A 16,329-nucleotide genomic window follows, 5' to 3' on the forward strand; every position below is an offset into this window, starting at 1 on the left:
TCATTGGAAACAAAGATCATTTTCTTTTCCTCCCCTCCCCCCCTCCCACCACCTCTCCCATAGCCGACGCACGATTCCACTGTGTATCACTTGTGTTCTTGGTTCGAACCCATTTCCATGTTGTTGGTATTTGCATTAGAGTGTTCATTTAGAGTCTCTGCTCAGTCGTATCCCCTCCCCCCCATAGTTAAGCAGTTGCTTTTCATCGGTGTTTTTACTCCCACAGTTTATCCTCTGCTTGTGGATAGTGTTTTTTAGATCCCTGCAGATTGATCAGGGACATTGCATTGACACCAATGGAGAAGTCCATCACCTTCGATTATACCACAGTGTATCAGTCTCTGTGTACAATGTTGTTACAGTTGTTTCAGTGGGAGAGTATCAGCTAAAAACTAGAGTTCTTTGGCAGAGAGTACTCTTCCTTCCGTTGAATTATGAATCACAATTTTATTATAAGTTAGGAGATTCGGAGAGTGAGTGCAGGAATACATTCTGCTAAGATGATAAGCAAGTACAGACAGTTGGTGGGAAACAGAAAATGTGGATTTTTTATTTTGTTTTGTTTATGACGGTTCTGAAAGATCATTATGAGTAGCTGTTAGGAAAAGGAAAACTCTTGAAAGAAAAGTGCCAAATCTTTTCATTCGTAGTCGATAGATAGGATCAGCCATTTATACTCTGTGCTGGAAGATCTTGGAATGAATCGACTGTTCCCTAACCCAATTTTAGAATGCTTCTGTGGGGCCATGCTGCTGTGGAACATCACAAGACATGTAAGAGCCTGGGAAAGTCACTGTGGCAGCAGCCAAGTGTGGGAGAAATCTTATGTCTCCTGGATCGAGAGAAGATGATGAAGACCATTCTTCACTTCCCGCAGAATCGGAGACTTCTACTTAAGGAGGTAAAGTTCTCAAGGGCTGTTTCTGCATCTTTTTTTGATATGGAAGAGATCTTTTGATTGTGTCTGTAGTGGTACAAGTTTTCTAATGGTCTTGCTTTTTTTATTGCTGAAGGAGATCAATGAATTACTTGTAGAAGTTGCCTGTGTTAACTCATACTGAGTTTCTAGTCCACCAAAACTCCGAGAATCATGTTCAAGCTAACTATGCCTCCACCATCTTATTCTTGTGAAGTTGATTTGTTGAACCTAAGAATAAGTTTTCACATTTATTCCTATTAAATCTGATCTTATTTGATTCACCTCAGTTATTTTTGTTACTTTAGAATACTCACGTGAACTTGTGCCCTCATCAATGTGCTCCTCCCAATCCATCCATGCCCATCTATCCTGTGACTCTTGTCTATGTCCTCTCAGAAGTTCAACAGAAGTAATCCCCCTAAGATACTGGATGGCATTCAGGAGGCTGTCAGTGGAGCACATGAGCTAGTCCCTGGTTTTCTTCAATCAGCTTTTTTTGTTATCTGCATTTCTTTGATTCTATCCTTTACAACAGTTCTCCTTCATAGTTCTTTTTTTTTTTTAAACCCTCACCTTCCATCTTAGAGTCAATACTGTGTATTGGCTCCAAGGCAGAAGAGTGGTAAAGGCTAGGCAATGGGGGTCAAGTGATTTGCCCAGAGTCACACAGCTGGGAAGTATCTGAGGTCAGAGTTGAACCCAGGACCTCCCATCTCTAGGCCTGGCTCTCAATCCATTGAGCCACCCAGCTGCCCCCCATAGTTCTTTTTTGTTATACGTTTCTTGCTCATACTCACCAGGCACTTCCCAATTGCCCTTTGAGTAATACTAAATTTTAATTAGAGATTATTATATTCCTTGCCTGCAGCCACAGAACACCACAAATAGAATGTTGGTATTAAAAATATGGGTCTTCATTTCAGGGAGAAGTTTGTGGCAAAATTAAAGGAGTTCTTATGCCCAAAGGGCACTAAAATACTGTCTGCCCTTTGATCCAGCCATAGCACTGCTGGGTTTGTACTCCAAAGAGACAATAAGGGAAAAAACATGTACAAGAATATTCATAGCTGCACTCTTTGTGGTGGCCAAAAATTGGAAAATGAGGGGATGCCTTTCAATTGGGGAATGGCTGAACAAATTGTGGTATATGTTGGTGATGGAATACTATTGTGCTCAAAGGAATAATAAAGTGAAGGAATTCCATGGGGACTGGAACAATCCCCAGGAAGTGATGCAGACTGAGAAGAGCAGAACCAGGAAAACATTGTACACAGAGACTAATACACTGTGGTACAATCAAATGTAATGGACTTCTCCATTAGTGGCAATGCAGTGGTCCTGAAGAACTTGGAGCAATCTATGAGAAAGAACACTATCCACATTCAGAGGAAAAACTGGGAGGAAAAACACCGAAGAAAAACAACTGCTTGATTGCATGAGTCGAGGGGGATATGATTAGGGATCTAGACTCTAAATGATCACCCTAGCCTAAACATCAACAACATAGAAATAGTTTTTGATCAAGGACACACGTAAAATCCAGTGGAATTGCACGACATCTATGGGAAGGGGTGGGGGAAGGGGAGAAGGAAAGAATATGATTCTTGTAACCAAGGAAAAATGTTCTAAATTGACTAATTAAACAAAATTTAAAAAAAATAAATTAAAGGAGTTCTGTAATTTCCCATGGACATGCCAGCATGCCCTCTCACTTCTGTTTAATTCTAGATCTCCTTCTATTTATAGTGTAGAGCCAATTTGAACTGGTCTATAAGAGCCAATTAAGCTTTCCCTCTGAACATTTATACCTTGGAAATTGACAAATGCTACAAATCAGGGATTAATTTATTGTTTTATTGATTGTCTTGATTTAAGCAAATGGTGGAGAAAATGTTAATAATGTAGATTAAAGTTTAAAATGTGTCTTCAGTACTTTTTTTTTTAAATGAAGCTGATTATTAAACATTTATCATCACTTCCCTGGTCTAAAGTATATAATAATGGGTGAGCTCTATCAATTATCCACTAACCTGGACAGCTAGCAACCTATGATACACCCATGAAATATATACCATATTGATGGTGCTTTTTCAAAATAATGGTAGCATTTTATGCTTTTAAAATCTTCTTAGGTCTTTCAGCCTCCGAAGTGGTGAAAAAGCACTGAATTTTCTGGGATGAGATGGCACTTCAGTTTAAGACCCTTATCTAATGTTGCCCTTTTCTATTTTAGGATGCACAGGATATATTTAAAGACAAAAGCAAAGTAGATTTTGATGAACTTTACGACCCCTGTTTTCTACTTCACCTCTTCAGTGAACTTACCAGACCAGGTAAAGAAAGCTTTCTCTTTATAGGCCATTTTCTACTATCTGCTATTTATGCCTAATACAGTTTCCTTCATTAGAATTATGTCTCAGAGAATCTTTTAATTGGAAGGAACCTTAGCTGCTGCAGTTTAATGCATACCTGAACAGAAAATCCCTTTACAGGGCCCCACTAGTTGGTCATTCAGTTTGATTGTATGATTTAAGGTTGAAAGGGACCTCGGTGGCAATAATGGTGTCATTTTATAAATGAAGAAACTGAGGTCCAGGGAGATTAAATGACTTGATCATGGTTACAGAGGAAGAAAATGTGAAAGGTAAGTTTTAAACCTTAGCTTTCTCTCTTGGGACTGATTTCCTCTGTAAAATTTTGAGCCAAGGGATAAATCTGTTTTCTTGAAATGTAAGGGTAATGTTAGAATGTGCCTGGTTTTTCTCATATAATATACATTAATTTTTAATATTAAAAATGTTCATTCCACTATTCCTCTTGTCTTTTAAGCTTTTGCTTGAAGATCTCCATTCAGTGGGAATACAGTGACCCCAATGCAATTTATTCCATTTTTAAAAATATTTCTAATTATCAGGAAATTGTTCTTAACATCAAGCTAAATTTCCTTTTTTAATTTCTATCTATAGTTACTTAAATCTGGGTGAACTGTAGCTCTTCAGTATTGCTTATCTCTCAGTCTTTTATCATGTTAATGAAGAAGATACAATTAATATGATGTGTTCTGTTCTATGGGATTTCATTGATGCAGGTAGACATCCAGGGAGGCACTTGTACTAATGCAGTTTTACTCATTGTGGATCAGAATCAGGTCTTGAACCCATGACTAATAACCTAATGACTCCAGGACCAGTGTATGTACTATAATGCCTTTGTGGTATGACCTCTTCATGCTGGTTTCTTGTGATTATTTAGATGTCTGTAATATAATCTAGAATTTTCCATGGAATCAGTCAGACTTATTAACTCAGCATTTGCAAATTCTCTTTTCTTCTCTTTTCTGAAAAATTGAGGTGCCACTTTCCCTTCACTAAATCCTTTGGTACCTTTCTTGTTCACCATCTTTCAGTTGTAACTAATAAGGGCCCAGGAGTCACCTCTACGAGTGCTTTGGGTATTTTAGGGTATAGTTTTAATCTGGTGACTTAAACTCACGTGCCCTTTTGCCATAGACTTCCTATCCCCTGTATCCTCAAGTCTCCTTTTGCTGACCTGGGCCAAAGGGGGGGAAAATGACTCTTTGTGATTAGTTTTCTTGGATTTTCCAATCAGGTCAGGTTCATTGTGTTTTCTAGACCTGTGTAGAAGAACTATGGGGATTAGTTTCTTCTTTCTACTCCATCTTAACCTATTAGATTTTAAAAATATATAGTTCTTTTCTTTCCTCACTCCCTACTCCTGCCTTTGTTAGGAGAATAGATCTTTATTTTCTCTAATTTTCTAATTGAAATTTAGATTTCCATCAATAATTTTAAAACATTCTGAGAAAGTCTCTAGCTTTACCAGGCTGCTACAGGGGTGTGTGACACAAAGAAAATAATAAGAATCCTTGCTCCAAATCAGCGATCATGTGATTTTACTCTTTCCTTATTTACATTGCTCTTTTCTAAGAGCATCCCTTAAAAGGGTCATCTCTCTTTCCCTAGTTGGAGAAAGGTGGAGAGTCAAGTATAAAAAGAGGCCCAGGGAATTGTACTTCTGAAGCATCTTCTCAGAGCAGAACATAAAAAAGTCCTCAGAACCTAAAACCCAGTGAGATTTGAAGCATCTGACACACTAGATAGGAAGAAACAAGAGATGAAACAAGAGAAGAGGCCAAAAACTGAGGATCTTGTGTAATGGAATACTAATGTTTGTAAGAAACTGTGTTGAGTTATTGGGAACAAGGGGACAAACAATGCTTGCTCTTTAAGAAGCTTGCCTTCTACTGAGAATTGAGCTGTCCAGCAAATACACATTCCAGTAAATACAATTTTGAGAAAGGAGAGAGAGCACGTATACCTGGAAGGCTCGTGAAGAATGTTTTATTGAGGAATATAATCTTATGTGAACCTTGGAGGAAGATAAGGACTCTGAATAGCAGAGAGTGCTGCACAGACAGATGTAGAGAGCTAGTCAATTAGAACAAACATTTAAGTTCAAGAAATATTGGTAGATGGGTCTGGAGATGGGAGGTCCTGGGTTCAAATATGGATTCAGACTCTTCCTAGTTAGGTGACCCTGAACAAGTTACTTCACCCCCCACTGCTTGACCTCTGTCACTCTTCTGCCTTGTAACTGATACTCTAGTATCAATTTTAAGGCAGAAGGTAAAGGTTTGAAAACAAAACCCAAAACAAATAAACTAAAAAGTGTTAGGGCAGTTTGACTGGAACTCATGAAATGATTATATACTATAGTGTGGGGGTTGGGAGGTGGTAGAAGGAAGAGGAAGAGTATATAAGCGATCCATGAATATCTTTTGAGTAGGCAGTTTCCCCTCTACACTTCTCAAGTTGCTATAGTCATAAAAATAAAAAAGTTCTTCCTTGCTAATATCAGCCTTCTGGAGATAAACTCCATCCTTAGCTAGGTTAGTTCTCAGAGAGCAGAAGAGCATTTGGCACCTAGTTTGTACTTGAAACCATTCAGTATGGTATAGAACCTGCTGAAGCTTTCACTCCATTGGCATAACCTTTTCAGAAACTCAGTATTATCTCTAAATTACTAGGAATCATCAGTGTAGAATTTGGCCAATTTGTAATGACCATTTAGAGTTTGGGGCCTAGAATTACAAAGAGCTAAGTGCAAATCCTACCTAAAATACTTATTAGCTCTGTGACTGGGGAAATCATTTGACTTCTTTAAACCTCAGTTTCCTCATCTGGAAAATGGGGGTGATAATAACACCTACTCCCAAAATTATGAGAAGCAAATGAGATCATGTTTGTAAAGCATTTTGCAAATCTTAAAACACTCTAAATTAGAAATGCTAGTTATTATCATAATCATCAATATAATTTCCTGTCTTATGTATTATAAGGAGGTAGTTAATTTGCATTCAAGGGGAGGTTAATTGTAACTGAGGGGTTCAGACTTTCAGTGTAGAGAAGGGGAAAGAGTGGAGACCCCCCCCCTTCTCAAAGCAGGGTACAGGGGAGACAGCTGATGTTTAGGGTTGGCTTAGAGAGAAGAGAGGAGGTTTGAAGATTTTTCCCCTTCACTACTCGAGACCAAAGAGTCTCCCCTTGATCTGTTCACTCACACTCAGCTTGGGGAATAGATAACATTTTTAATGTCCACTCAATCAGGTAATACAAAAGGAATAATGGGCAGGAAAGAATGGGAAAGGAATGTGGGAAAAGGGGATCCCTGTCTCTTTCCCTCCCTCCTCAAGTTTTGGGGAAACTCAGGCCTTGGCAGCCTAAGTCCCCAGAGAGAAAGTTAGGTTGACTCAACCCTGGGCAACAGGAGCTGAGGTAAAGTTTGCTCAGGTTTCTCTTCAGAAGTCCCTTCAATTGGGAAGTGTTGGGGGGAAAGATTAACAGTCCCGGCAGGAAAAGTGGGTAACCCTCAGGAGAAAGTCCTTTCCCACCTTCTGTCTTCAGCTTCTCAAGACTCAGAGACCAATTGCTCTACCCGCCAGAGTCTTCTCCTCCTCCAGATTCCAAATTCCTGGGGCCCCTCCCCCGTCGAGGTGATCAGTTTCACACACTCTTCAGCCTGGTACTTTTTCTTTAGTGCCAGCCTCTGTCACACTTAGAATTGCCTTCTACCTACAAAATCCTTATATTTGCTACATTTCCCCTCCACTTGTGCGTGTACTTATATCTCTCTTATCAGTATTTATAGTATACTTATAGCAGTCAAAGAGAGAGCCTCCTTTAAAAGAGATTTTCTAACAATAACCCTTCCAAGCTAGCGCTAGTCCTTCTCTGGCAATACACTGTACTTTGTGTGGCTTTTATGAGATTGTGAGGCATTTCAGGCAAGAGGTAAAGTGTTATGACAACAAACTGTTAGCATATTTGAAGCTTGTATTAGAATAGATTGATTGCCGAGGTCAGTCTTGTTGCACATGTAGCTTAGAACTTCCCTTCGTGCATTTTCTTTCTTGCTCTTTTAAACAGATTTTTTTCATGACATAAAAATGTAAGACCTTGAATACCTGTCACTTTCTGTAAAATGCAGCAAAATATTTTGACTAATACTTGTCTATGTCTATAATACATATTGCTACATGTATCCCAGGAAAAGAAGATGAAATGTCAGGAAATAGTTTGTGTGGGCATATTACAATCAGGGCCTAAATGTTTTCTAAGAGCCTATTGTGGTTTCTGTGTGAGAAGCTAGAAAAAGGAGTCTGATTTGATTGATAGAGGATACTGTTTTTCTTCCCTACCATAAGGCTCTGCGAATAAGAGGGGAGCATATTTGTAGAGGAAAGGTCCCTGAAATAGACTTAGAAGACCTGTCTGTGTAGGAGACCTAGCTCTGACCCTTCACCTCTTAATCTCTCAGAACCTTACCGTACTCATCTGTACAATGGTGATGGCGGTAGCTGCTCTACCCTCCCTCAAGTTTGTTAATAGGAAAGTAATTTGTAAAACATAAAGCACAATATAAATAGAAGGCTATCCAGCGCCATAGAAGGAACAGATGGAAGCCAAATGCAGATCAAAACATGCTTTTCTTCACTTTGTTTCCTCCATGAATTTTCCTGGTGTAAGCAGTATGTGTGTTGTTTCACAACACGCCAAATCGAGAAATATGTGTTATGTGATAATATATGTACAACCTATATCATATTTCCTGCCTTCTGAGGTTGGGGGTGGTGGTGCAGAATGAGGCATCAATTTTGGACATAGCTAGTGTAAGAACTTTCACTTCCAGGGAAACAACTGACAATTTGTAAGAAAGTATATCCAAATAATCTTTATGTAACTATCAATATAGATATATGCATCTAGATCTATATCTTTTTGTCAAATGATACCTTCTCTAGAGTGGAGAGGGGAAAGAGGGAGGAGAGGAGGGTGACACCTGGGAATTTTGATGGAACCAACCAAATTAATTAATTGAATCAAATAAATTATTTTACTTATTATATTTTAACTTATACAAACATAATATGTTGTACATATAATATTAATAAAATTATTAATTAAAATAAAAACAAAGATGAAAATAATTAACTACAGATTATAGCTAGATAAAGCATTTATTAAGTACCTACTTCATGCCAAGAACTGTGTTAAATGCTAGACATACTAACAGGAGAAGATAACATATAAAGAAGAGCTGGAAGAGGGTGGAGATGGCCAGGAAGTATCATGGAGGACTGATTCTGGCAGTGGAAAGTCCACAATTTGAGCCTGATACTTGGGGCTGGAGTCCAGTGTAGCAAGGAGTTGAGTAGGGGGTCAATGATGACTCCAACAACAATGAAGAATTTGTACTTTTAACATTTTAATTGAAGGTATAAAACATTTAGATGTATGATGGCAGAGTTGACTAAAGTCACAAAACAGTATCTTGGAAGAACTGGGGCTTATTTTTTAAGCTAAAAATGCTTCTGCCTTTATCCTGATGTAGCCCTTTACCAAGATGTTTATTCCTCTTCTCTATTATTTCTGGAATCTGCTTTTGGAAACATGGTACTGTGTACTGTCATTGCCTTCCAAGGAGCCTTGTTTGGCCTCCTCCTATAAGAATTTTACACAGTTCCTCCTAGTTCTGGTACAGGGCCCTCTGAACCTGGGTACATGTCTTTGGAGTTGAAGATGGATGGCCTTCCTCTTGTCCTTTCTTTCTGGAGCCTTGGCCGAGAAACAGCTCAGCCAAGGTTGTTTAATAGTGAGAATGACGAATGCTTTTTCCATGGTGGATTCTTATTTCCACAGAACTGGACTGAAATTTCTAGGTCATTTTTTCACACATCTAAAGGACATGATGCTGATAGACAGTTAAAACCTCACACTTCTCAGACTAATCTTCTGTAGTCTTTCCTCAAATGAAGTAGTTACAGTGGCAGATTTCACCATTTCTGTAGTCTTGTTAAAAGGCTGGCAAAGATATTAAGTATGTTATTCCTGGAATATTGCCATTCCCTAAACTTGATTACCTTATCCCATGCCTCTGATGATTGTAACTTATAACTCTGACAGTTCCCTGAGAAAAGACCTTGTCAAAGTCATTTTAATCCAACCTTCAGGCTGCTAGGCCCGTCAGTAGAAGTCTTCAGTCGTACTTTGCAAGGTTCTTTAAACAAATGTGATGTCATTGATTGTGTTTAACTTTTTAAAATAGCTTATTCTTTGGCAACTGTTTGCATGTTCTGAACACCACAAGGACAGCCGTTTCCCAGGAGAAGAAATGTTACTAAAGTGTGATTTCCAGAAAGTGCCAGAAGTGGCCATAAAACCAGGAATCAGAATTTCCTCTGGGTCACTTGGAAAATTTACATGTATTAAAAGGAAAGTATCAGTGACTACTAAAAATAATCCTGTTAGTTCAAGAAATCCTTTTTTTTTCCTCCTGGAAATGAAGTGTGATATATAACCCATTCCTAGGTCTTTACCCTGTTACCTTAGGACCAGCTTCACTAACTTCAGAGAAACTGGTTGCCAGGTTCCTTGGTTCTCTAAAAGTAGTAGGAAATTCATTCAAATGAGCCAATAGTGATTTCTCTCTGATCACTCTTAGAGCTTTAATTACTCGAGGGCTGCTTTCTTAGAGAACTCACGGTATAGCACACTGGTTTGGGAGTCCAGAAACCTAGGTTTGAAGCCCGACTGAAATTTAATGTCTGGCAAATCACTTAGTTTATTTGTTCCTCAGTTTCCTCATCCATGATAATCATATAATATCACTTGTATCATCAAGCTCAGAGGTTTACGTTGAATACTAAATCAGATAACTTATGTCTAGCACTTTGTAAAAAGGGAATTCAAAAGAGCACTGCTAAATCTTATCCCTGAGCTTTATTTTTAAAAGTCCTTCTTTCAATTCAGCTTTTCCATTTTTTTCTCCTCTTTTAATCTTAGATCAGGCTTTTAGTCCAAGGATACACATACAACTCATTTCTTCAACATTCATAAGAATAATCAGAAGACTAATAAATAGACTAATAAATACTCAAATGAAGGAAATAATAAAAGAACCTCTAACTGCAATTTGACCTTGCTGATATCAGCCTTTTGGGGATAAGCTCCATCCTTAGCTAGGTTAGTTCTCAGCGCAGAAGAGCATTTGGTACCAGGTTTGTACTTGAAACCTTTCCAGTATGGTATAGAACCTGCTCAAGCTTTCACTCCATTGGCATAACCTTTTGAGAAATTCAACATTACCTCTACATTACTAGGAATCATCAATGCAGAATTTGGTTACTGAAAGAACTGAGATATGAAAGGTTGGAAAGAATAAGAGTAAGGCTATAAGACAGGAGAAAGATAAATATCTTGATTTTTATGAAGGGAAGATAATAGAATAATTATAGAGCAGGGAGTTTGACTTTGATACATGGGAAAATTCTAGATTTATTATTAAAGAAATGGTTAGTGAACCCCTTAAAAAAAGAATTATGAAGAGCCACATCTAGTCATGACAAATTAACTTTATTTTGTTTTTTGAAGAATTACTAAACTAGTGGATGGGAGGAAAGCTGTGGATATAGTTGATCTAAATTTCAGCACTTTTTTTTTTTTTTGAGAAAATCTCTCATGCTATTCTTATGGAAAATATAGATGTAGCCTAGATGATAGTCATTAAAATAGATTTAGAACTATTGCATGACCAGACTCTTTAAGAGTTGTTAATGAGAGGTAACTAACTGACTATGTGGATAAAGAGCCTGACCTGGAGGTGAAGGTCCTGGGTTCAAGTCTGGTCTCAGATACTTCCTAGTTGTGTGACCCTGGGTAAGTCATTTAACCCCAGTTGCCTAGCTCTTACTGCTCTTCTCCCTTGGAATCAATACTTAGTATCAATTCTGAGACAGAAAGTAAGAGTTTTAAAAATATTGTTAATGATTTACTCTCAACTTGTCAGTTCTACAGTGGAATGCTCTGAGCATTTCCTTGGTCCATTTTTATCAGTGATGGATAAGGGCATATACAGAATACAAATCAGATTTGCTAAGGATACAAAAATGGGCAGGGTAGCTAACACACTGAATAATAAAGTCAGGATTTCTAAACTGGAATATTGAGATGAATATAATAAGAGAAAATTAGTAGAAATAAACATATAGTTTTAAATTTGTGTTTAAAAATTCAACTTCAGTACCAGATAGGGGAGTCTTGGTTAGGCAGCAGCTTGTCCAAAAAGGATTTGGTAGTTTTAGTGAACTGGGGGCTGAATATGAACTTGCCACCTGTTGCAGCAGCTATATGAATCAGGGGGTTACCATGGTGACCAAAAAAACACTATCACACCTAGCATAATAAGAGTCACAGTTTTTAGGAAGGGAGATGGTCATCCCCTCTAGTCATTACCCTGGTCAGACCACATCTAGAACTTTGTTCAGTTCTGGGCACCACAGTTAGAAACAACATTGATGAGCCTTAGTGTACAGAAGAAAGTATAGTATTTGAAGATCTTTCTTGTAGAAGGGAGATTAAACTAATTCCTTTTGGCCACAGAAGATAGAACCGGGAATGATGGGCAAAAGTTGAAAAGAGGTTTGACCTCAGGGAAAATGTCTTAATAATTTGAGCTATCCAAAAGTAGAGTGAACTACTTTGGGAGGTAGTGATCTCTCTGTCTCTGAAGGTCTTCCCGCAAAGACTGACTACTTGTCAGGTAAATTATGAGGAGGATCCTTTTCTGAGTGTGGACCATCTCCAAGATTCTGTGACAGATTTTATTGAGTTAATTTTTTGTTTTGTAATTTCAGTTCCGTTTCACTGAACATTTTATATTAAGCACATATTCTGTGTCAGGCACTTGTGCCCTATAGGCATTGAAGTTACAAAGACAGTTACTGATCCTGTCTTCACGGGACTTTTGTTCCTACTAGCTGATTGGAATTTTTTATAGAAAACTTTAGCAAGTTTCATTAGTAGAGTAGTCCAAATTTTTGGTCTGGACTTCTGATTTCATGCTCTCAACGTTCTCTGCAAGGACTTTGTCTGTGAAGATTGGCAACTCTTCTTAGTATAGAGAGTTAGAGAGTTGAGTTGCCCGGGGCACTGAAAAGTTCAGACTTGCCAAGGTCACATCTGTGACAGTACGTCTGACGGGGCAGAACTTGAACCCATATCTTCCTGACTGAAACCAGATTTCTTCTATGCCAAATTGTCTTCCTAACAGTTTGTTTGTTTGTTTTTCCTATAGAGTTTGTAGTGGATTGTCATAAATTTGTTGATTCCAATGCCTTGGGCCTCACAGTTTCTGCCCTTAGCAGTTATGATCCTCAGATGCGAGCAGCAGCTTATTATGTCCTGGCTTCCTATTACTCCCACTTGGAAGGGGCTCGATTTCGAGAACAGCCCCAGGTAAGATCATATGGAAGCAGTCTTTAGAGAGTTGGATCTCTATAGAATCTGCCCCCCAAAATATCATGGAATAATATAGCCCTATGGTTTTATAGAAAAGAAGCAAAAGCTCTCCTTTGTAGAATTATGTTGAAAGCTGACTTTGAGCCATAAATCTCTATTTGTTTTGGGAAGGTATTTTCAGTTTAAGTTTAAGGGTCAAATTGTATCCCTTCCCCCTCCACAACTTGACGATTACGACTTTTCACTGATACCAGCCTCCAATAGTAGTGAGTATTTGAGGTTACAGTAATGTTTTACACTAAGGGAAGAACAGAGAAAAAGGGAGGAGGTAGCAAGAGAAAAGTGAAAAGAAAGGAGGAAATTTGGAAAGAGAAAAGGTCAGAGAATATAAAATGGGGAGGAGTGGACAGAAAGGCTGGAAATTGTTCTTATTGGTAAAATGGCAGCAGTTGAGTTCTTGTGGCATGGGACTAGGTCTGTCATTTGTCCTTGGACATTTACTTGACTCTTGACTAGGTCAGTGGTGAAGAAGTACATTGTGTCACAACTAGCTGTATTTCTTATCATATTCCCATAGCCAAGGAAATGGCAAATTCTGCCTTACTCTGCTTCAGAGAAGGCTTGCATCCTGACTGCTGTATACAATTTGATCCTATTCCCTAGGGTACTCATTTCTTTTTGTATTTTTTTCCCTTCAAGCTGCTCTATCTATTGGACGTAGTGCAAAATGGAATCAGAAAACAGAATCTCAGATTCACCTACTCCTTGACTCTTTTTATTGCCAAGACTGCCTTGCAGATTTTGAAACCAGGTATTGCCAATTCATTTGTGTCTGAAATAGAAATGCAAAGTGAAGGCCTGTGAATATATGAATTTGTATTAAGATTTTTAATTTTTAAATTGCTTAACAAAGATCTATAACACCAAGCTTGAAAAGCAGCAAGACTTTCAGTAAAAAATTGTCTTTCATGGGCATGATGGATATTACTTTACTTCTGTACTTCCCTCTCCTCATGGTCTTTGAGTGTAGGTGGTATCAAGTTTTGATTGAGGGAGTGGGAGTGGTTAGCCTATCATTAGACCATTTTTCCTCTTTGAGAACCAGTAAGAAGATAAAAGATCTTTTAGAACTTGACTTGAGAGATCATTTAAGCCAAGCTTCTCACTTTATAGATGAGGAAACTATGGTCCAGAAAGGAGAAGAGTAATTTGTCCAACATTACAAATATTAGTGGCTGAACTAAGACTATATTTTTATTCCCCCAGTGTTCCTTCCACCAGAGGAAGTTCTAATAGAAAAAATATATATTATATTTTTAATGGAGCAGCACGATGGATAGAGCACTGGGCCTAAAGTCAGGAAGACTCATCGAGTAAAAATCTGGTTTTAGACACTAAATGTGTGGCCCTGGACACTTAATTCTGTTTGCCTGAGTTTTTCATCTGCAAAATGAGCTGGAGAATGAAATATCGAACTCTTCCAGGATATCTTTGCCCAAAAATCCCAAGTGGGGTCATGAAGAGTCAAACATCACTGAAAAATGACCGTGTAACAATGAAAGATTTTTAAACTTTTGTGGGCAGTGTATTATAAATGTTACAAAATATTTTATTGCTGTGAAATGACCTCTAAACTGTTAAGTCCATAATCATTGCTGGCATTTATATAAAGCTTTAAAGGTCCACAAAGTATTTTATATATGTTGGTCCTCTCAAGAACCCTCAGGTAGATGATATTATCGTCCCACCCCCCTTTTTTTTTGTTGAAGCGAGTAAGGCTGAGAAGGTTACGTGACTTAATTTTAAATTCATAAACATTCTTTTTGGAGACAATCTGACTGAATTCTTCCTAGATAATCAGAAAATCCCTTTGCCATTAGCAGTTTCCAATTCACAATAATTATGATCTTGAAATTAAAAAATGAAGAAATTCCACAGGAAGATATATCAAAAGTACATAATTTTCACTTAGAAGTTGGAATTATTCATCATGAAATGGGATATGGTATATATTCTTGAAAGTTACACCTCTTTTAATTTAATTTAATTTAATTTTTAAAAAGAGTAGACTAGGATGTGATTAGGGATGTAGACTCCAAATGATCATCCTAATGTAAACATCAACAACATGAAAAAAGTTTTTGACCAAAGACACATGTAAAACCCAGTGGAATTGTGAGTCAGTTACGGGAGGGAATGGGGGGAGGGGAGGGAAAGAACATGATTCTTTTTTTTTTTTTTAAACCTTTACCTTCCGTCTTGGAGTCAATACTGTGTATTGGCTCCAAGGCAGAAGAGTGGTAAGGGCTAGTCAGGTCAAGTGACTTGCCCAGGGTCACACAGCTGGGAAGTGTTTGAGGCCAGATTTGAACCTAGGACCTCCCATCTCTAGGCCTGACTCTCAATCCACTGAGCCACCCAGCTGCCCCAGAAAGAATATGATTCTTGTAACCAAGGAATAATGTTCTAAATTGACCAATTAAAAATGAAACTTTAAAAAAAAAAAAGAGAGAGAGAGTAGACTAAAAGGACATTTCTCTTGATTTAATTAAAAGAAGAACATTCTTCTACTGCCCCCGCCTCCCCCCCCCCCCCCCCCCCCCCAGGTACACTACCTTGATCTAATTAGAGTGTTAATTCAGAGATTTGAATCCATCCTGGTACTTCTAGGACAGAGCATTTATCAGACCTTTGGCACTGTGCCCAATGTTGGGGATGTACATTTAAGCAAACAGGATAGCCTTTTCAAACAGAGGATTCTAATAGAAACGGGTGCTTAAAAGGAGATGGGAATGACTAGAAAGAGAAGGCTTCTGCCTGTGCTCACAGATCTGTTGCAGAGTAGGTGGAGAAGTCTTTAATAGAGAGAGAGGAGTATAGCTGTGTTTTAAAGGTAGCTTCGGAGAGGGAGGACAATGGAAATTTAAACACAACATGGCAGAGTGGATTAAGCATTAGACTTGGAGTCAGGAAGACTTTGCTTTCAAATTCTACCTTAGACATTTATTCGTTCTGTGATCCTGTACAAATCACTTAAGCCCTCTGAACCTTGGTTTCCTCATCTATAAAGTGGAGATAATCATACCATCTACTTCATAGCATTGTGGTAAGAGTCAAATGAGATTATGTATAAGGTACTTTCCAAACCTTAAAACGCTTATTAAATTTGGCACATTATTATTTGCAAACTTCTGAGCATTGTAGACGCAAAATATATGATGTCATTCTGCTCACAGTGAAAAATGAGTGCAACAAAAGATAAAATGATGCCTCTGATAAGGTATAGTGTGAGTCACCTTTATCTTTTCATCAGACATGTGCCTTTCTGCCTGCAATGATGAAGGGCCAGATTTGTGATTTAGAGAGGAGTCTGTTGGAAATATAAAGTTGTCTATTGTTTGTCATTTTGTTCACGGGAAATCTTTGTGCAGCTTTTCTGAACTTGGGAGAAAAGGAGCTAATGTGTTAAAGCTCTTTGTGAACTATAAAAAACCCTGAAAACTTGAGGACTCTCAGGGATACAGAGGCACCTTAATACCCTGAAAATCTGTATCATTGGAGGAGGAGGATTGCATGAAGTGCATTAAGCCCTAT

At 38.2% G+C, this 16,329-nt stretch overlaps 1 protein-coding gene across 3 annotated transcripts in view; it reads left to right on the plus strand.

Moving 5' to 3' along the window:
• Positions 1 to 16,329, plus strand: part of URB1 (URB1 ribosome biogenesis homolog) — a 112,087-nt gene that overhangs the window by 73,627 nt on the left and 22,131 nt on the right. For all 3 annotated transcript variants that reach the window (XM_056826077.1, XM_007493292.3, XM_056826078.1), the window contains exons 29-32: positions 730 to 901; positions 3,153 to 3,252; positions 12,572 to 12,732; positions 13,435 to 13,546. In XM_056826077.1, coding sequence (XP_056682055.1) covers positions 730 to 901; positions 3,153 to 3,252; positions 12,572 to 12,732; positions 13,435 to 13,546 — 545 coding nt within the window. The remainder of the gene's footprint in view (positions 1 to 729; positions 902 to 3,152; positions 3,253 to 12,571; positions 12,733 to 13,434; positions 13,547 to 16,329) is intronic.

The sequence above is a fragment of the Monodelphis domestica genome, chromosome 4 (genome assembly GCF_027887165.1).
Source record: "Monodelphis domestica isolate mMonDom1 chromosome 4, mMonDom1.pri, whole genome shotgun sequence".
NCBI classification, from domain to species: domain Eukaryota; kingdom Metazoa; phylum Chordata; class Mammalia; order Didelphimorphia; family Didelphidae; genus Monodelphis; species Monodelphis domestica.